Genomic DNA, 21424 nt, shown 5'->3' on the forward strand with positions numbered 1-21424 from the left:
TCACCTGAGGAGCTTCACCAAACAGGGCTTGGTTTTCCAAAATCAGGCCAGCAGAGCCTCCTCAACTGTGCAGCTGGCCAAAGCTAAAGAAACTATCCCATTACCAAATGTATTTATCTATTTGTAGCCTATGTCAGGCGCATCACTTAGTTTTTACAAAGAAAAAGACATTCAAAGAACAACAAAAGTAAATAAAACACGCCACCTACCAAGAAAGAATGGACGCATCATTATTTGCACAAAGCATTAGAAAATACTGTGATATTTTATTATTAAAAATGCTGCTGAAAAGTTTATACATATGTGTCCGGCCATATATATCTTCTATCATTACTTAAGGCAAAATAAAAAACAAAATTGCAAAATAATAACCCAAGGAACCATTAAACCCTGCGTGCCTTTGAAGATCAAGAATAAAAGCCTAGGAAAGGATTTTTTTTTTCTTTTTTCTCATTTTTTTTCTTTTTTCTCTTTTTTATAGATAGCAAGTATATTTTTTCTCATAGAACTCTATGAAGATTCTATAACTTCTTTCCATGTAGAAATAAGATATCACTTAAGATGTACTAAATCACTTTTGATCATAATCCCCTGTAAAAGCTAAAGTTATTCACTTAACAGGAACTCTGTTTTTCCTTATTCAAATGTCACAAGCCTGACGCGTTACTGTACATATTGCTAGCAGGAGACAACTGGAAATACTAAACAAATACTGGAATTCACATTACAGACAGACGAAACCAACATGGATGCCACACATCACTTCCTTTGTAATTTCACGGACAGCCTATTTGTGGTTGCTCAGGTGGGGTCATACATTGCTTGCAGAAATGGCCTGATCATAGCTCTATGAAACAATGAACTCGGAATGAAATCTTACCATGACACCTCTCTGTAGGAAAGAAATGTTGCTTCACGTGTGTTAAGTTGAGATAATAATATCTCACATATTTATATACAGAGAATCACTCTCAAATTTAACCCAAGATAAGCAATAGGACTTGGGGGTGACTTGTACGCATTTCTAAAAACACTTTTCTTTTTTCTAGAGGTCACTCTCAAACACTGATATATCACTACAGTTTTGAGTGTAGGGATTCAGTAATCAAAGGTTGTTACTGCAAAAGAGCCAGGCAGCTGGACAATTTTTATGGGGAATGTCCACTTTAGCAGAGAGATTTAAGACTGGATTTCTAGAATAACCCACAATGGAGCCGAGGGACATGATCTTCAAATATCTTTGGCTACTGTTTCTTGGTAATGCAATAATTTTTCAAAAAAGTAACCATTGCTATTATGTTTCCTTCCACCTTATAACACTCAAAACTTTCCTGAAAAATGAAATGAGAAATGAAAAAATGACAAGCTGTTGGAAAGACAAATCTCTGATCCCTAGGTCACCAATTTAAAACGGGTGAATAATTTCCATTCAATGTCTTCCCAGTGAAGTTATCCTAATTTCCCAGAAAACCCATGCAAAGCAGTTTTAATATTCTATCCTTTTTCCCCCCATTCTTCTATAATATTCACCGTTTGGTGACCGGATACACAAATCCACAAAAAGTGATATTTTCAGACAATCATATGTTTGATCCCATAAATGATATAAAAGATTTTTTAAAACCTGCTTACTGATAAATAAGGGACCGAGTGCTTAAACAAAAAGGAAAGACACATGTCTTCCTTCAATCTGATTAGCTAAGCTGAGCAGGTACTTCATCGGCCAAACCCTCCCGCAGCTGCTAGGGAATACAGAGCCGTATTTACTCCAAGGGGCATAGCCCCACCAAAGGCAAGCTTTCTTCTTTTTTTGGCAGGGCCCTGCAATGGGAAGCAACTCTTCCTAAACATATTCAAAGGGCCAGAGCTACAGAACGGGACTTGTACTTTTGTTTCTCCCTACTGATTCTTTGTGTGTGCACGTCTCTAATTTACCAAGCTGTAAATACATTCCACTTTGGGGACCCATCTCTGTACTGCAATTTCATGAAAGGCTAACACATACAAGTCAAAAGTTTTTCAAAACAGTGGTCTCCTAAGAATGCTCTTGCATGCACCTGTGCAACCTGACGGGGGAAATAGGCCACACAGACCTTCTGGGTCTTCTGTGGGACATCATATCCTCCTACAAATGAGAATCTCATGTAAGAAAATCCCATGTCTTTGTTTACCACAAGTAATTAAGAAGAAAAGCCTCTTTTGTTGGGGAGGAAACAGAGGTGATATGACTAATGTGTATATATATATATATTTATATACATACAGAGCACAATGAAAAGCACAACCTTGCTAAAAGCTCTTTCAAAGTGAAAACACCAATAAAAGCTTTTTTTCTTGTTTGTCTGTTTGTGGTTTTTGTTTAAACTCACAGCTATATACATTTTTCTTTTTTACAAAGTTTCTTAAATATAGTTCAGGCTGGCAGAACACCTCTTTGCACAGAACCGTACAGATTTCGCTGCACAGTCCATTCTTTTAATAATAAATTTCTACGTTTCCTTCTCTCTGGATTACAGCTCCATGTGCTGGGCAAAATCTCATTGACTCTTTCTTCACTTAAGGAGAGCCATCCATTGTGTGGCACAGAAAGAAATGTTTAAACTTCCATTGTAATTAAAAAATATTAAGTGTCCTTGGCTGAGTTTCAGAAGTGTCAGCTGCTTCCATGATGTTGGAAACACCCAGGGCCTTGAAATGGTGATGTCCTATCACACTAAACATCGATTGGAGTGGTAAAGATCTTAAAGCAGTATTTTAACAGAAATGTGTACTTCTCACATTTCATAGGGTCAGAAGTTGATCTCGCAATACTGGAAAACACCAACGATAAGGGTCTGCCGGGATGGGATGACTGCCTTTTTGCATTTTTGTCTTAAGTCAGTGGGACAAAAACATTCCTGGTTTGGAGACTTTCTTTCTCTCTTTCCTTCTCTCTTTCCTTCCCTCTTCTATGTTGCTGAGCGGGTAGGGCAGAGGGATAGGAGGGGAAATACGGCAAAGCTATACTCTAGTGGTGGAATGTCCGTGGGGTAAATTTGTACTGTTTTGTCCTCCACTGAAGGTGTTAAAAGTGTGCAAAGGCTGCATCCCCGTCAGTGTGTTTGGAATCATGGTGATGGTGTTTGGCGTCATAAGTGGGATGTCATCTGGCGACCGGCGCAGCGTGAGGGTGTAGTCTGGCGGGCAGGTGAGCCTCAGCGTGTCGTGTGCCTGCAGCGACTCACACTCGTGATCGTGTTCCAGCTGCTTCATCTGCAGAGACATGATCTCTTCATTCTGGATGTGAGCGATATCATTTGTGGTGTTTCTCTGGGGACTGGGGCGCCTGTGAGTCTCATGGCGCCTCTTGTCCTTTTTGTAGTACAGCGCCGCAAAAGCTAAGATGTTGAGGAAGAGGAGCGACGCCCCGACGGCAATGGTGACACTTAATTCGGTGGAATAATCTCGTTTGGTTTCAATGAGGACAGTTGTGTCCTCGGGCCCTGTTTTGTGAGGGTCCTTAGAGTGTTTGGGATTGTTGGCAGGAGTGATTGCTGGGCGTTTGGTCGTTGGCCATATCTTGGCGGGAGATCGCCGGGTACCATAGGGAAATGATGTCATGTCTGGTGGAGGAACCTTGGTGGTTGTTGAAACATACTGGAATATCTCATTCAAGTTGTGCAAATGAGGAACGAGTTCCAACCAGAAAGCCACTTTCGTTGCCCGGTAGTGATCTCTCACTCTGGGTTTCAAGCCAATATGCAGATACAGCTGGTCTTTGGGATTATACTTGGACCAGGCCACTTCTTCAAAGCGGTTGGGTTTTGTGTGAATGAACTTGGTATCCTGAGGAACTGGTTGATTTGGATCACTGGGGATAGAAGGAAGAAAAAAAGAAAGGTCATACTCTTCCACATGTGACATGAAATTATCTTAAACCAATAAATCAGGAAGTTACAATCCGCTCTTCATATGTATTTATCAATGAGCACAAAATACCCAAGCAGCAAAGGTACATTCTGCTTTAATCCTAGACCTGTCTAACATGTTGTCTTTTCCTTTAAAAACTGCTCTTATTTTTCTTTTAAATATAAATCCTGATAGCAGCATTATGCAATTTTTATAACATGTTTACTATTTTTTAAGGCATCAAATGATCTTCAAAAATAAAGGGAAACAAGGAAAACCAAGTGTCTCTAGGAAAAATTTCAGTATTTCAAGTTTCACTCTTGTTGAACTGTAAAACTCATCCAGGACTGATTTGCTCCAAAGGGATATTTGGCAATATCTGGAGACACTTTTGGTTTTCGTAGACAAAGGGTCGTTCTACGAAGGGTGGAGGTGAGGGATGCTACTAAATACCCTCTGGTGCACAGGAGAGACCCCCACGGCAAAGAAGTTATCTGGACCCAAATATTAACAGTACTGAGGTTGAGAAATTCTGATTAAGAAGCTATTGTCCAAGAAATGGGCATTCTCTTTCTTGCTCAAGAATTGCTTTTGAAGTAAATGAATAAATGTTGCAGTTTTAGCAATGAAAATTGATAGTAACAGTCAAAATAAAAATAGGCTTTATAATTACAAAGTGTTTGTAAATAGATATATGCACCATGTGTTTGCTCTCTATTTGAAGGTAAAAAGATGAAAGCACACTATGTTAGCTGTAAGAAGTTTGCTAAAATGGTACATATAGTTACGATGAGGTTAACATGTTTAAGATAAATAAGACACCCAGAAACAAGCTGAGGGCTGTTACAGATGCTAAGCTGTGCTTGGAAACTATGAATCAAAGAATTATTTTATTATTATTTGCACAAGTGGGCATGGGTAGAAGGAGAATCACAAAAATTTGGAGATAATTCATAAAATATAGGGCCTTTATTAAACATCTTTGCAACCAACTCTTTTAGGATTAACACTTCCCCTTCAAAAAATAAATTACCAAATGCTCATTTCTTCCATTTTTTTTTTATGGCTTGTAAAGTAAGCTAAAAAACAATTACGTCTTAAGGTTTATTTGTTATAAAAACGATTTGAGATTATGCATGGCAACATGTTATGTACTAGTTAGCACTGAGCATTGAGATGTGATGTGCAGAACCAGGCAAGCAAGGAGTTGCAACATCCTGATCAATGGCTCCAGGTGTGAGCTAAGGGCTATCTTCCAGGTAACTTCTCCTTGGCGGGACTTTTGTGAAACTGCCTCCAGCCATTGCATGGCTTGCATGGCAGAAGGCTGCAGGACCAAGGAAGATCATGTATCTGTAGCCATTACCAGACACTGCGCAGGATTCAAACAATATACTTGACCCAGAGGTGCCACGCTTGCTAAAGGAAGATTTTATCCCCTCAGTCTGAGTCTGTGGTGGTGATAAAATAAATCATTTCCCTGTATTCAACTTTCTGCAGCTCTGGCTAGTTAACAGCTGTGAAATCTTGAGCAAGTTTTCCAGCCAGTATTGGCCTTAACTTACTCCTCTACGTGGCTGATGAGAATATCAGGGTTGGAGGTAAGTGATGAAGGTTGAAAGATAATGACAAGATGTCTGGCATATGGTAAGAATTCAGGAAATATTACCCCCTCTCTTCCAATATAAAAAATAGAACACCTATAATATTGCAAGGGAGGGAGAAGTAGGGAGTGATACACTGTATATCAGAGTACACACTGAATTTCTATATTGTATACATTGTAGAGTGTATAAAAGTATATTGTATATATAGTATATTACATACTATATTGTATATTACATACTATATTGTATATTACATACTATATACAAGTACACCAGTTTATACTGTATACTAACTGTATACTATATGCAGTATATATATGTGTGTATGTCGTGTATATATATGTGTATGTGTATATCTATCTATAGATATAGATATAGGATGTATAACGTAATACAGGAGAGAAAGAAAGGTGGCCTCTACCCTTTAGTTGAATGCACACTAACTGCTGTGTTTTCACTTTACTAATAGGATGAGAACAAATATATATAATCTCATAGGTTCTAATACCATGAGTTTTCTTATTTACTGATCAACAATATATTTGAAAAGTCTTCTGCTTTTTTATTTATTATGCATGTATTCTTACATGGTTTTGAAAAAATGTTGGATTCAATGCAGCATCTCATGTTTCTTTTGCTTCTTTAAGCCTTCTGAAATAATTTTAAAATTTTCAGTTATTTAATGTGTACTGAAAGAAAAATAAGTGAATGAATATTTTAGGAAAAAAATCCACTAATATTAGTTATTGATTTTTAATATTCTAAAGAAACAAATGGAAGTGAAGATTCCTCCTTTTTTTCCATGGATCCAATTTTACCGAATTGGATCTATTAGATGTGTGGCTATCTCATCTATTAAGCAGTGAGCGTCTAGGAAAAGGAGTATTCTGTTCATGTTGGGTACAAGGCTATTTTTGAAGGAACTCAGGGTATATTTGAAAGGTAAAGAAAACACATTATATTTTGTTCTTGAATAAAGCAGAGGATTTGGAAAATCCATATAAATGAGCTGCCACCTGATACAGTCTGTCTATTAAAGATCTCGGAGATGCACAGCCAGAATTCTTAAACCCAGATAAACTTGTGGAGATTATGATAGCCCAAGTCATTCCCCCTTACCAAACCCTCCAGACAGTGAGGTCTAGATGTGGGGTATCAGTGTTTTGTTTTTTAGATTTTATTCAGCATAAGAAGTGTTTAAACTCCTGTGAGTAAAATTAAAGACTATAATGATTGAGGATAGAAACACAAGTTGGTCTCTCTAGTAAAAGACTCAGTGCATGTCTTCCTCCTTATCCCCCAGTACCTAACACAGCCGTTTCCACCTGTCCTGTTTTGAGATGTAATCTTGGCAGCAGAGACTCAAGTGCCTTTCTAAGGTCTAGTTCATTTCTTTAGCTAGAGATGGATATAGTACTACGATCTCTCTAAAAATATCTGTGAATCCTCTCAGCTGTTCCTTTCAGTAGTACAGGTTTTCCTTATACCCAAAACATTGTTCGCAGTTAACGATCTATTACCAGACTAGTTTATTATGCATTCAGTGACTCCTCTTCCACACCAGGTGGGGATGTTCATTCATTCAGCTTAAAATCCCTTTTTGGTAATAAAGGTCGCCTTTACAGCCAGAATTATGCTGCAATTCTCTGTAACCCATCCCCACTAAATACCTCATTGGAACTTCTTTTTTTCCCCAAAGATTTAACAATAGTTGAATGTAAATTAATCATAGGATACCAGCACATTCAAAAGCAGTGATGGTAGCTGATGCAAACAGGATAGAAATCAATCTGCTGTACAAACGCCAGACTCGATGGAACAACATAAAAAAATCAAAATATGTGTTGATTTGATTTTCCATTACAAAACTCTCTTCTCATTTCTGACTTCCAATAGCACATAAGGTCTTCTATTATATATTATAATGCATTGTTTGGTTACTTTAAAGCACTGTTCTTTGTCATACCTTATAAATAAACCAAGATTCCCCCACTCCTTTTTGTCCATCTCTTTCCACACAGAGCTCAAAATGAAAGAATCCTGGATCACTGAGCATCTGAATTTTCTTGGTCAGCTTGGACAAACCCTTTTTCTCCTATTCCCAAAGTAATTTTACAGGAAAAGGACTTAAATGCTCTAGAACCCTTTTCAAACTTTAGAGTTAGTTTTCACTTTTCCTTGACACTGCTCCTGATTTCCAAAAATGGTCTCAATCTACCTTATTTCTACAATGCCTCTGCATGTTTGGGTTTACACGGTTCTCTTCCAGCATGATTTTAGTCCTCTGACCTGGACTAACATTGAAACACCTCCTTGCTACAGGGGAGGATCCCCCTCAGGCACAGGCCTGGGCAACTGCTTCCCTATTCAAAATAATAATAAAAAAGAAATAGCAAGGATTACTTGAGGCCCTGGCATTCAATGATTTCAACATCCCGTCTTGATCAAGGTTTTCATAATTTGGAGCCTCCGCAGGGACTTCCTCCTCATTTCTACTAGGCGTACTCGCTGACTCTGCCTTTCTAAGATGGGAGAGCCCTCTCACCTAATGGTACCATGAAAATATACAGGTGACATGATTTATAAGCAAGGATCCACTTGTCCCTTCCTCCCTCCTTCTTTCCCTCCTCCACTCCCCACTTCCCTCTTTTCTCTCTCTTACCCTCCTTTTCCGTTTTCCTTCTTTCCCTCCCTCCCTCCCTTCTTCCTCTCCCTCCCTCCCTTCTTCCTCTCCTCCTCCATTCCCTTTTTCCTTTTTCCTCCCTCTTCCTTCCTCCCTTCCTTCCTTCTCTCTCCCTCCATTTTTTCCTTCCTTCCCTCGCTACTCTTTCCTTCCTTCCTCTCTTCTTTCTCCCTCCTCCCTTCCTCTCTTCCCTCTTTTCTTTCTTTCCTTTCCTTCCTTCTATCTTTTCTTCCTTCCTCCCTTCCTTCCTTTCACCTTCCCTCCCTCCTTCCTTCCTTCCCTTCTTCTTTCCTTCCTCTCCTCCCCCCTTACCTGTTTCTTTCCTTCCTTCCTCTCTTCCTTCACTCCTTTCTTGATTCTCTCCCTCCCTCCTTCTTTCTCTTCCTCCCTCCCTCCCTCCTTCCCTCCCTTCCTTCCTTTGTCCCAACTCTCTTTCCTTCATTCCCTCCCTCCTTCCTTCCTTTCTTTTCTCCGCCATGCACATCCCAACATCATTTTTCTGTGCTCATCCCAAAACCAAAGGTTTATGTATACCAGGTATATGTGCCTTCAAACCTAGACTAAAGGTCAGAACTATCTAATTTGAGATGTCTATATAGAAGCATCCAGACCCCATCCACTTCATCTCGGCAAACACATGCGCCATCGAGAGACTGGCTGTGCCTGCAGGTTTAGAATGCTTGACATAACGCCCACTGAGAGTGGTGAAGCATGTCCTGGCACAATGCGATCCTTTCTCCACGGCACCATGTAGTGACAGACACGCTGGGAGCTATTCTTGTTTCCTCCTGTCACCTCCAGTGCTGGAAGGGAACAATGATGGTATGCAGAAATATGCCCTCCTGTTCTGTGAGTCATCGTCTGAGTGTGTGCTCTGCAGAATGGCGTTAAACTTGGCAGCTCACACCATGGCAGCAGATAAGGTGCATCCCATACTTTCTCCTTGCGGGCATCAGTTTGGTTCATTCTCTGCACCGCCCAACTTACAATAAACAAATAACTACCAACTGCAACTGAAGTCCTTGTCGTCCACTGACGAATACCTAGCTCACCAGACTGTGCCCGGCACTGAAATCCCCCATTTCCTTCTTTTATGGGGCTGCCATGGAGGTGTGATCACTTAAACTATTTGTATTTGAATCCACACGTTGCATTTCACGTGAGATGTAAGTTCTGAGTAACTTCCTTGAGGAATCATTTGAGTCATTCTAATAACTTTCTGATGAATTAAAAGAGCTCACTGCATTAATACACTCAGTGTTATTTCAGGGATGTTTCCCATGGGCGGAAGAAACAAAAATAGAGGCTTCAGACAGACTGACATTCGAGCTCTGGGTACCTCAATGAACTCTCTCTACCTGCAGCTTTTGATTTCAGTAGCATCAGAGCGTCTCTCCAAGTTCTAGTAGTTATTCCTTCCTCATCTGTTCCAGCCATGTCAGGGCCTTCATGAAAGCTAGAAGCACCCTCAACACAGACCATGAATGGCAACATGAATATATTCCCTAAACGCAGGGTGGAAATCACAGGCTCTAAGCCAAGTGATTTTAAGAAACAGATTCATGGCATTAAAAAGCACTCAATAACAGAGATCACCATGGTATTCTCACGGCTCTCTCAGACCTTCGTGATGTCTTGGTAACAGCATCCATTTGGTGTCAGCAGTGATAACGATCACCTCATGGAACTAATTAACTTCCTTTATCTTTTTCTGTCTTTTTTCCTTTTGCTTTTTTTTTTTTTTAATAATGAGAGAGCCAGCCTCAGTCTCATAGCCTTTGGGAGTCAGGAAGAGGTAATGAGAATTTAACAGCATTATTTAGATTTCACTATTGTTTTAATGGTTCTATAAAATGTATGAGGAATGATTCTAGCTTTCCACTTAAGATAATCATATAAAGTCTATTTTCAAATCATGTAATAAGGAGGAAAAGAAAAAGTATATGTTTTTAATGAAAGTAAGTAAAGAGAGTGTTTACAGACCAAGTCGGTAATACGTTTGGATGCCAATGTAGAGAAGATTGAATGAGTATAGCCATGTTGGGAAACTCTCATGGAAGTCTTTAGGCTTCAAGAGGATGAAATTGTCTGCAAGGGCAGACACCGCCTATCTTAGTGCTGTCACAAAAGAGGGCCTGGCGCTGATTTCACAGGGTATTAAGAGATTGAATACTGTCTCCCCGTAAATTAAGATACGCTGAAGTCATAACCCCAGTACCTCAGTATGTGAGCTTATTTGGAAATAGGGTAACTGCAGATATGATTATTTATGTTAAGTTGAGGTCATACTGGAGTAGGGTGAGCTTCTAATGCACCTTGGCAGATGCTCTTATATGAAGACGGCCATGTGGAGACAGAGACAACACAGGGAGGCCGTAAGATGACAAAGACACAGAGTGGGATGGTGCACCTGCAAGGCAGGAATGCCAAAGACTGCACCCAAACACCAGTGACTAAGAAGGAGCAAGGGAATACCACCCCCTACAGCTTTTGGAGGGAACTTGGCCCTGCAAGCACCTTCATTTGCAACTTCTGGCCTTAGAAAGTGTGAAGTGATACATTTCTGTTGTTATAAGACACACTGTTTTTTGTGCTTTTTTGTTTTTTTTTAAAGACAGAGGTTTCGGTCCGTCACCCAGGTTGGAGTGCAGTGGTGCAAACATGGCCCACTGCAGCCTTGACCTCCTGTGCTCAAGTGATCCCTCTGCCTCAGCCTCCTGAGAAGCTGAGACTTTCGGCATATGCTACCATGCACAGCTAAATTTTTTCATTTGTTTTGTAGAGACGGACTCTCACTATGTTGCCTAGGCTGGTCTTAAACTCTTGGCCTCCTCAGGCGATCCTCCTGCCTCGGCCTCCCAAAGTGCTGGGGTTACAGGAATGAGCCACTGCGCCCAGCACAGCCATACAGTTTTTGATACTCTGATAACAGCAGCCCCAACAAACTAATAAACAAGGTTTACTTTTAAAAAAGTATTAATTTGATTTCAATCGTTTCTTCACACAAGAAAGAACCTTTGAGTGATAGACAAGCATTTGCATCAAATGTGGGTCCCTCCTCCCTTCTCCTCTGGGTAGCCTTTCTCAGACCAAATCTACAAAGTCTGATTATTGAAAGTTGCTATCCAGGTGATACCTTTTCCACTCCACAAACATGCTGTACTTTTGCCAAGGGCACAAAACATTCTCAAACCATTCCCTACCCAAACCGCTTTGGAATCTTTGTACAGTATGCCAGCTGCTAAACACGTAGGCATTGAAACCACCAGCATCCCCAGATCTTCTAAGGATTACTGTGCATAACTCACGTGTGGCAGGGCCACTGTAGTCTCAGAGCCTCACTCAGCATGGGAAGATTTACCCTCCCTGGGCGACAGGCACATCTCTCTCTCTCATTCAGTGTAAAGAGACTCAGGGTGATGATGGAGGCAGACACTGGTAGTACAGAATGATACCCCATCCATTTCCACAGTTATATTATTAGACAAGAGAAAATGAAAAGATGCCACAACGTTTGGAGCTATTTAGGATGTTTTCGGTTCTTTTCTCCCATGGTTTGCAGAGAATCCGCTCAGCAGAATATTGGCAGACTCTGTTGTACATGTGCTTTTTGTATATTTTGTATTTTCTACTATATTTAGGCCAATAAATGAGCTTTCCTGTGAGATACACACGTATGTGTGTTTGTGTGTGTGTGTTTATATATGCATGCCATATAGCAATATGATACAAATATCATATATTTTCATTTGCTCTCTCTATAGTTATTTATATAGCAAAGAAAATACAAACATATATTTGTGTATATATATATTTGTATTTATACATATATTGTATATATATTGTATTTGTATATATAGGATATTTATTTGTATTTGTATATACAAATATATTTGTGTGCATATATATACAAATACAAATATAAATGTACTATATATTATACAAATGGGAATATCTATATTTTTATATAGACATTAAATATATATATGAATATATATTTATATTTCTTTATAATTATTATGATATTTGTTTTCATTCCTATGGCCAGGCAATCAACACAGTTCCCCAAGCGGTACATGTGCTGTGATATCCTTACAAATTAACAAAAGAGATATGGTTGAAATTAGACTTAAAACTCTGTAATCAGGGCTGGTGTGATGGCTCACACCTCTAATCTCAGCACTTTTGGAGGCTGAGGTGGGAAGATCGCTTGAGCCCAAGAGTTTGAGACCAGCTCGGGTGACACAGCAAAACCCTGTCTCTAACAAAATAAAATTAGCTGAGTAAGGTGGTGTGCACCTGTAGTCCCAGCTATTCAGAAGGCTGATGTGGGAGGATCCCTTGAGCCCAGGAGTTTGAGAGAAGCCTGGGCAACATAGCAAACCCTGTGTCTACAAAAATCCATGTAAGGGCATGGTGGTGCACGCCTGTAGTCCCAGCTACTCAAGAGGCTGAGATGGGAGGATCACATGAACCCATGAGCTCGAGGCTTCAGTGAGCTATGATTGCGCCACTATACTCCAGCCTAGCCAACAGAGTAAGACCCTCTTTCCACCAAAAAAAAAAAAAAAATTAAAAATTAGCCAGGCATGGTGGCAGGCACCTGTAGTCCCAGCTACTCAGGAGGCTGAGGTAGGAGGATGGCTTGAGCCTAGGAGTTCAAGGCTGTAGTGAGCTATCGTTGCACCACTGCACTCCAGTGTGGGCAACAGAGTGAGACTGTGTCTCTAAAACAACAAGGACAAAAACAAAACCGTTTAATCAGCTGTTAACAGAACCGTCGTATATGTATGAGTCCTGCACCTGCAGGTAGGAACTCTGGAATTCCCAACGGGCAATTAGAACTCTAGTAAAAATCTGGTTTGAGAGTTAAGTGTTTTACTCCTATAACACTTTAGGAGTAAAGAAAAAAATGAGTTGCCATAGATGTTGGGGGAGAAGCTGCCTGTTACTGCTGTGTGTGTAAGCGTGTGTCTGTGTGTATATGTGTTCATGCATGTGTATGTGTGTGTATGTGTGTGTGCTCCTGCATGTGGCGGTAGAAGCAACACCTATATTGAGGACCCAAACAAGTGGCAAGGATAGTGATACCCCAACACGAAGATGAACGTACCCAGTTTTGGCGAAGTTCGTCCAGTAGGTCATCACCACGGCACTGAGCATGACGTCGTTCTTGGAAAAGTTACAACTAAAGAGCTCGGTGGGACCGATCATGGGGATGCCGAAGACATAGGGGACCTCATCACCATGGGCCGAATCCGCCCAGCTGGGCTTCATTTCGCTTTGGCAGTGATGATAGAAGGCATAGAAGTAAGTTGGGGAGCCGTACTGTGCGTGCAGGTCAGCGGTGGCCACGGCGGGGGCCACCCACTGGTGGTCAGTAAAGAGAGCCACCAGGGTTTTCCGCCGCGTCTCCGGGTTTTCCTTATCGGCCCAGTCTGTGTACATGAACTTGATAGTCTCCCGCAAAGTGTCTTTCCCTTCAGGATAGCCGTAAAGGTTGTCCACGAAGTTGGACACAGAGAAGTCAAAGTCGTTGGGCGTCACACCGTCCTCGTTATCCACGATGCCGTCCACGAACTTCAAGCCTTCCCCTTGGTTGACACCCAGCATGATGTCGTAGTTGAGGAACTCGCCTTGCTCCATCAGGATCTGGGGGTCGTCTGGGATGACGTCGCCGTCGATCACCGGCCCGAAGGCTATGTGATAGGTGGCCGGGGTGATGGTCTGCTGGATGAGCTCCTTGTAGTTCTTGTTCCGCAGGCACTCTACCATGTCCGTGGTGTCCAGCATGTTGCAGCCGACCTTGTCTGCCAATATCCGAGTGTACTTGGCCGGCTGGTAGTTCACTGCCCAGCTGGACAGGGCGGTGCCGCTCTGAATGATGGCCTTCTGGAAGAGACCTGCAGGTGCAAAATTGTGGACATGCAAATGAAAACCCGCAGGACAGAAATGCAGCTTTTACTGAGCAATGAAGGCTGCGATTGTCTCTCAGGCATGTGAGTTTCTGGATGTAGTAGCATTCAGCTCTGTCAGGGGCCCTTTTACCCATTTTCATTTCCATTCCCCCTTCCCCCCTCCTCCTGAACATTCATTTTAGGGAATGTTATTCTACACACACACACACACACACGAGTTTAAGGAAATGAAACCACATTGACACTTCTCCTGCACTGGTAAAATACATGTGATTTCTTTTTCTTTCCACAGTTTAGTGTCGTTTTTGCTTCCTTGCCTCCAGATGCCATATATAAAAACTCCAAGAGCAACTGCAATCCCCATTTCCAAGAAAAAAAATGCTTTAAGCTAGTGCAAGGTCAAAGGCCCTCTTGTCTCACAAGCAAAACTAGGTATCTCTTCGTTATGGGAAGAAAAGAAATCCACTTGAATCAACTTCAGAGTGCTAATTCAGGAGCGCATTTCTACTTCTACCTTGAGTCTAATGAAGATATTAAGATTTGCCAATTAAAATAAATACATTCAGTTAGCTATGCTTAAAGAAATCCTCAACTGGGTGCCTAAGTAAGGAGTATTTTTTTAAGTCACTTCTTTCAAAACTACATCCATTGGAAACTCAGAGATGTGTATATTTTATTTTGCCACATATAAAAATGCTCCACTTGCTGAGAAACTTGAAAAAGCATGGGCAATTTTAGGAGTAAAATTCTGTGTAGCTTAAAATTCTCCGTGAGTTCAGTCTACTACACGGATGTCCAGAAGTATAAAATCTGTATTTTTAACCACGACAGGACAAGAGAGGTGCGCTGTAAAAATCAGCATTCCATTTACAATCGCTTCCTGCCGTTTCTGTGAATCCCAGCCTGAGTCGGGCACTAAAGAATAAGGCATTCAGCTGTGAGTCAAGAAGTTCATGCCCTGTCGATTTTTAAGGTCACAGAAGCAATCAAATACGAGGAAAATATGATTGTCATCAGGAAGATGTGATTTTAAAGATTGGAGGATTGCCCAAAGATGACACACAGGACCGCAACTTGAAACCAATATGGCTTTGACCAATATGTCATCAAAGCCATCTTGGGAACGTTTCTGTCAGAAATGTGCAAGTATTGACTTGAGTGCTTGGCTCTGAAGATTATTTTAAAATGTCCAAAAAAAAAAAACCAAAAAAGAAAGTCAATATGTATTCTATTGCATACTTTCATTAGTTAAAACATTCAGAATTGGAAAAAATGCTGTGAGAAGTTCCTTTCCTGCCCTTCTCATAACTACTGGCAATAATTTAGGCAGTAGTGTATATATAAGTAACATACATAAAACATTTATTTGTATGTTAGGGAAGTAAGAGAACTCCTGATAAGACTAAAATAGTTGGATAATGAAAAAAATCACCCGGAATTCATACTTCAAACACAACTCACGTTAGTAATGAGTATGCTAGGAGTTCACATAATTCTTAGCTCTTTCCCCCCTATTCAAATGTCTGTTTTGCATAGCTGAGCCCAGCATTTATACAGCTGTCTACGCTGTTCTTCCAGCTGATGTATATCTTAGGTAAATTCTTAAATTATTATTATTTTGAGTAAATACATATGGTTCATTATAATTTTCCTCTCCTTTTGATCTTGTAGCTTTTCATTTCGTTCTTTGCTACGATACTAATACTGGAGTGAACATCTTCATAAAACTATCACTTTCCACGTGTACTTTGTCTTCATCAGACCACATAACCAGGCAAGGAATTCCTAAGGCAAACAGTCTGGCTATTTTTGTTTTTATTTCAGACAAGGTATCACTCTGCTACCCAGGCTGGAGTGCAGTGGCGGGATCTCGGCTCGCTGGAGCCTCTGCCTTCCAGGCTCGAATGATCCTTCCACCTCAGCCTCCCAAGTAGCTGGGACTACAGATGTGTCTCTTTTTTGTAGAGACAGGGTTTCGCCATGTTGTCCAGGCTGGTCTTGAACTCCTGGACTCAAGCGATCTGCCCACCTCGGCCTCCCAAATTGCTGGGATGATAGATAGGCAGGAGCCTCAGTGCCTGGCTTGTATTTTTCATAATTCTTGATTATACTGATGGGCTGTTTAGAAGTATGCCTTGCAGAAATGACCGATGCAAAGGTATAATAATTTCCAACCTATTGACTTACATAATTAACACCTCCCTCCAATTAATGTGGCTTACATGTGTTTGATTACCCCTGAAGTTGGTTCTGACTGCTTTCTAAATCTACAATTGTGATTATATCAATTGAGAAAAGTGAAAATCTAGGTATTTTCAAAAATGCCATAGAAATCTCTCTACCAAATGGTTCGTCAGATTCTTCACTTATTCTGTTTTTGAAATAAAGTTAATACAAATATGAGCCTTTCCTCTTATTAGCACTAGTAAGAGATCAAAGGCCATTTGGTCTCATGGGCAAAACATTATGAACTAAAAACTCAAGGAATTCAGAGTTTGGAGGATTTTAGGAAACCCTCATCTGTCCTATCTTGCTAATGAAGACCCTGAGGAGCATAGCGATCCAGAAACTTGTCCAGATGGTGCTGGAAGTGAAGAAAGTCCTCCAGTTACTCTAAAGAAAGATACTTTTTAATTTTATGTATGTATGTATGTATGTATGTATGTATGTATGAATGTATGTATGTTGAGACAGGGTCTCACTCTGTCACCCAGGCTGGAGTGGAACCTCACAGCTCACTGCAGCCTCGACATCCCTGGCTCAAGTGATCCTCCGACCTCAGCCTCCCAAGTAACTGGGACCACAAGCATGTGCCACCAGGCCCAGCTGGTTTTTATTTTTATTTTTGTACAAACGGGGTCTCGCTATGTTGACCAGGCTGGTCTCAAACTCCTGGGCTCAAGCCATCCTCCCCGCTCAGCCTCCCAAAGTGCTGGGATAACAGCCATGAGCCACCATACCCAGCTGATAACTTTAAAAATAATCATTCTGGAGGTCGAGGTAGGTGAGCCACTTGAGGTCAGGAAGTTAGAGACTAGCCTGGCCAACATGGTGAAAGCCCATCTCCACTAAAAATACAAAAATTAGCCAGGCACAGTGGTGGGCGCCTGTAATCCCAGCAACTCGGGAGGCTGAGGCAGGAGAATTGCTTTGAATCCAGGAGGTGGATGTTGCGGTGAGCCAAGATTGTGCCACTGCACTCCTGCCTGGGAGACAGAGTGAGACTCCCTGAAAAAAAAAAAAAAAAATTCCATGAAGGTTTTGAGAACTTCAAGTTCAGTCAGTGCGGTGCCATTCTGAAGACCACTGACGACACAGAACAAATCACAAAGCTGTCTTGATGACTGAGATGGCCATTAGGAATATTCACTTGCGCGTGGCCAGGCAACCCAGGGCTGGATCTGCTCTGCAGACTTTCCTGCCTCTTCCTTTTAGGCCACAGCCAAGAATTTGTGATCCTGCTTCCAGAACCAATTGTCTCAAATTCCTGTGGACTCCCCTTTGAAGTCTCTCATCGGATACTGCAGGGAGCCTCCTTCACAAAGAGACAGCAGGGAATTCACTGAGTGAGCCTCACTGAGGGGAAATGAGGGGAAAGCCTCAGGCACTCCGGCAGGGCCTCAGGGGTGTGGCGCCTATGCTGACGATTACTTAGGCAGCATAACTATCTACTGCTTAGACGTCCAAGTGCACATCTGGTTGGGTATGGCTGCCTATGCTGACTACACGTTCAAGTGCACGTCTGGTTGAGGTAACATGATGCGCATCTGTTTTTGCGGTTTCCTCTTTCTCCGCTTTGCCAACATCAGCTTTTTCCAGGTTAACAGCGGGGCCCCGGAGAGGGTTTGGAGCTCCCACGGGGACAAGCAGAGGACCTCGTGCTGACTGGCCCAGCAAGGAGGTCCTTCCTAAAAGTCATATTTGCAGGAGAGAGAGAGAGGAAGGGAGAGGGGAAAGCAAACTGTGGACACTTCCTAGCGCTGCATGCTGACCTGACCAGGAAGGAGGTCCTTTGGTGAAAGTCATATTTGCAGGAGAAGAAGAAAGGGAGGGAGAGAGAGGGACAGAGGGGGAGGGGGGAAGGGAGAGAGGAAAGGAGATAGTGAGGAAGAGAGTGGGGAGACAGAGAGAAGGAGAGAGAGGAAGGCGGGGAGAAAGACAGGGAGAGAGTGGGGGGACAGTGTGAGGGAGAGAGAGAGAGGGAGGGGGGAGAGTGGAATGAGGGGGAGAGAGAGGGTGAGAGACAGAGCAAAAGAGAGAGAGGGAGCGGCAGAGAGGTAGAGGGAGGAGGACATAGAGAGGGAGAGAGACAGAGAGGACGAGAGAGGGAAAGAGAAGAGTGGGAGGGGAAGAGCAAGAGAGGGAGGGAGACCATCGGGAGAGAGACACTATTCCTCTGGGTAGAATCTACTTCTACCCAGAATCTACTTCTAAATGAATGCACCAGACATGTTTCAGTATTTCCAGAAGATTTAAAGAATTAATATGAATTAGAGAGAGGAGTGACTTCTTAAAAAACATGTGGCTAAAAGCCCTGATGGTTACAAAATCTATACACCCGCATCCCTTATCGACATACTGTCTCTCTTCCATACTACTCTTACTAAGTTGTAGCTAGAAGTTAATAAAATTTCAAATAGTCAAATACAGTCAGAATGGCAACAGAAACAAAAGTGTCAGGACTTCTAAAGTAGTTATTTTGTTCCAGTCATTGTAAACAACACCTAATTGTCACACATTTAAATTAGGAGGAAAATATTGCTGATCAAGCATGGTGGCTCACATCTGTCATCCCAGCACTTTGAGAGGCCAAGGCAGGAGGATCGCTTGAGTCCAGGAGTTTGAGACCAGCCCAGGCAAACATAGCAAGACCACTTCTCTATAAAAAATTTAAAAAAGCAGCCAGTAGTCCCAGGTATTCAGGAGACTGAGATGGGAGAAGCCTTAAGCCCAGGAGTTGGAGGCTGCAATGAGCTATGATCGTGCCACTGCACTCCAGCCTGGGTGACAGTGCAAATGGAACAAAAGCTGAGTTAAAAGACATCAAGATGGATTCATTTGATCTTTTGGGCATTTTCTGTTGCCAGAGTGACTTCTGGTAACCCGGACATGCATCTGAGATATGAATTCTGACCATTCATTTCTTGGTTCAGGGCATTTGCCCGCCCACCCTGGAGGTGCCATTATTACCTTCTGAGTAGTGGGACAGGGTCAACAGGCTGACACAGGAGGCCCCAGCCCCCGAGCCAAAGATGGTCACTCTCTTGGGGTCCCCGCCAAAGGCTCCCACATTCTCCTCAATCCACCGCAGTGCTTGAATCTGATCCAGGAGCCCATAGTTGCCTTTTGCTGCCTGGTCACCGGTACTTAAAAACCCTACAAAAGAACACAAGACATTTTTGGTGGCCAAATAGAAAAAGTGCATACACGTCTCTGCTATTTGAAAAGATATCTCATAGCGTGTCTTCTTCATTCTCTCTCTCCTCAACCCTCACCCCCACCAATTAGAGGAAGAACAGGAGAAAACATTTTGTGGCAGAAATAATTATATAAATAATGGTTATTGTTTAGGTTGATGTTATGATACTATGGCATCTTTGGGTATATATGTGGCTAATGGAGAAGGTAAGATGAATCTAAAATATTAATAACCTGAAGCAATCCCAGAAGACGTCATAAATTTTACTAGGTTCAAGGTTATCATTTCTGTGCACATTTTCATTTTCTTTTTTGAAAAATGCAACAGACTCCTACAAGAAATTTTTCAGGGAAAACAGTACGTGTGTGTGGGGGGGGGAGGGGGTGTAAGTGCACACGTGTGTCTGTGTCTAAGAATATGTGCATGTATACAAAGGCAGTGTGCGCCTGTTTTTCTCACTGAATTAGTTATTAACATTTTGTTTTAACTCCTTTTAATGCTTAAGAAACAAAGTTACAGACTCCACTAGATCCGACTCGTAAATAGTATGCACCTCTATTTTCCTACATAGCAAAAATATTAGTTATATACAAAAAAAATGTAATTATTGAACCTCACCCAAAAGCTAATGAATATTTACATCTCCCCAACTGTCCCCAAAATATCAGGAGCTGGCCTTCCTTATTTTAAAAAGAAGGATTCTGTGAGTTGAGGATCTAGATTTTACTCTAGGCATACAATTCTAAATTTTTCCTTAGTAGTTGAAAAATGGCAATTTTGGTATTAATGATAGCAAAGTTATGAGTTAATCTATTTTATTCTTTGTTCCTTCTGCATTGAAAAATAGCTTGACCTGGAAAAACTGCTTTCCTCTGATGTTTTGAAGTCAAGTTTGGTAAGACATACACTCTCCTACTCAGATTCAAAACTAGGAATATTTTCTAAGGCATCCTGCAAGTTTAATTCATTGCATAAACTTTAATCCAACTTTATGTCCAAATCTGTACTGGATATGCCTTCCAAAAAGACAAAGGATTTTAAAAAGTTTTTTTTTTTTAACCATTTTCGCGTCCTTATTTGAGCCTTCCCCAACTACCCAACTATGATATTTGCCCCTTCTATGCAATTTCTTTTTTCCAAGAGCCATGTCATTCACTCATTTCAAGGGATGCTTAGTACATCATTACGGCCACCTGCAGTCATGTTTGTATGAAGACAGGCTGCTTTAAGCCCTAAAATAACATCAAACCAATTCCTTCAAAGCACATCCCTAACCAAAGTTGATGGCATTCCAAGGAGTGACTGAGCGCCAGCTTCTACTTTTAAAACAAAAAGAGTAGAGGATGAGGCTGCATACCAATTGAGTCAACCAGCATTTCTTCCATGAGCTTTCCTGAGCACCTGTGGAAAAATGCTCTGAGCTGGAAAGGAGGAAATGGCCTGGCTCCAAAGAAAGTCACAGGACGATTTTCTTTCAACAATGACAATAAAAACTCCAAGCCTGAATCGGGAGTCACCATCTCCTGCAGCTTCAAAGAGAGGCAGCCTTGCAACTGCGAGGTTGGATACTTAAGACACATCCTACCAATGTGATCTTCTTTAAAGTTCAGAGGGATGTGACGTGAGATTAGCTACGATTAGTGGGTGCGATCAGACATTACCCAAGCCTCCCCTCCATTTAATTAGCAATTACTAATTGGTGCTTCATGCCAAAAATGTTCTGCAACACCTGTCTCCATCACTAAATCTTTGACACGATCGTTCATAAAAGGCATCAGGCTTTGCTTGGGAGAAAAGATCGAAGATCCTTATATGACAATGACGAATCATGTCAGTTTGGGTGCCCTATAATACCATAGGGCAATGCTTTCTTCCCCTATTAAAGAAAGAGGTGATTAATTCCTAAGGC

The 21424-nt window shown here is 41.5% G+C and overlaps 1 protein-coding gene across 7 annotated transcripts in view; it reads right to left on the reverse strand.

Moving 5' to 3' along the window:
* Positions 1-230: 230 nt before the first annotated feature.
* The window catches only part of NLGN4X (neuroligin 4 X-linked), a 341699-nt gene continuing 320505 nt past the window's right edge, over positions 231-21424 (reverse strand). For all 7 annotated transcript variants that reach the window (XM_054472568.2, XM_063659997.1, XM_054472569.2 and 4 more), the window contains 3 exons: positions 19287-19472; positions 13292-14081; positions 231-3850 (listed from right to left, as the gene is read on the reverse strand). In XM_054472568.2, the coding sequence (XP_054328543.1) occupies positions 3001-3850; positions 13292-14081; positions 19287-19472 (1826 nt within the window). In that variant the 3' untranslated portion in view covers positions 231-3000. The remainder of the gene's footprint in view (positions 3851-13291; positions 14082-19286; positions 19473-21424) is intronic.

Source organism: Pongo pygmaeus, chromosome X (genome assembly GCF_028885625.2).
Source record: "Pongo pygmaeus isolate AG05252 chromosome X, NHGRI_mPonPyg2-v2.0_pri, whole genome shotgun sequence".
Lineage (NCBI taxonomy): Eukaryota > Metazoa > Chordata > Mammalia > Primates > Hominidae > Pongo > Pongo pygmaeus.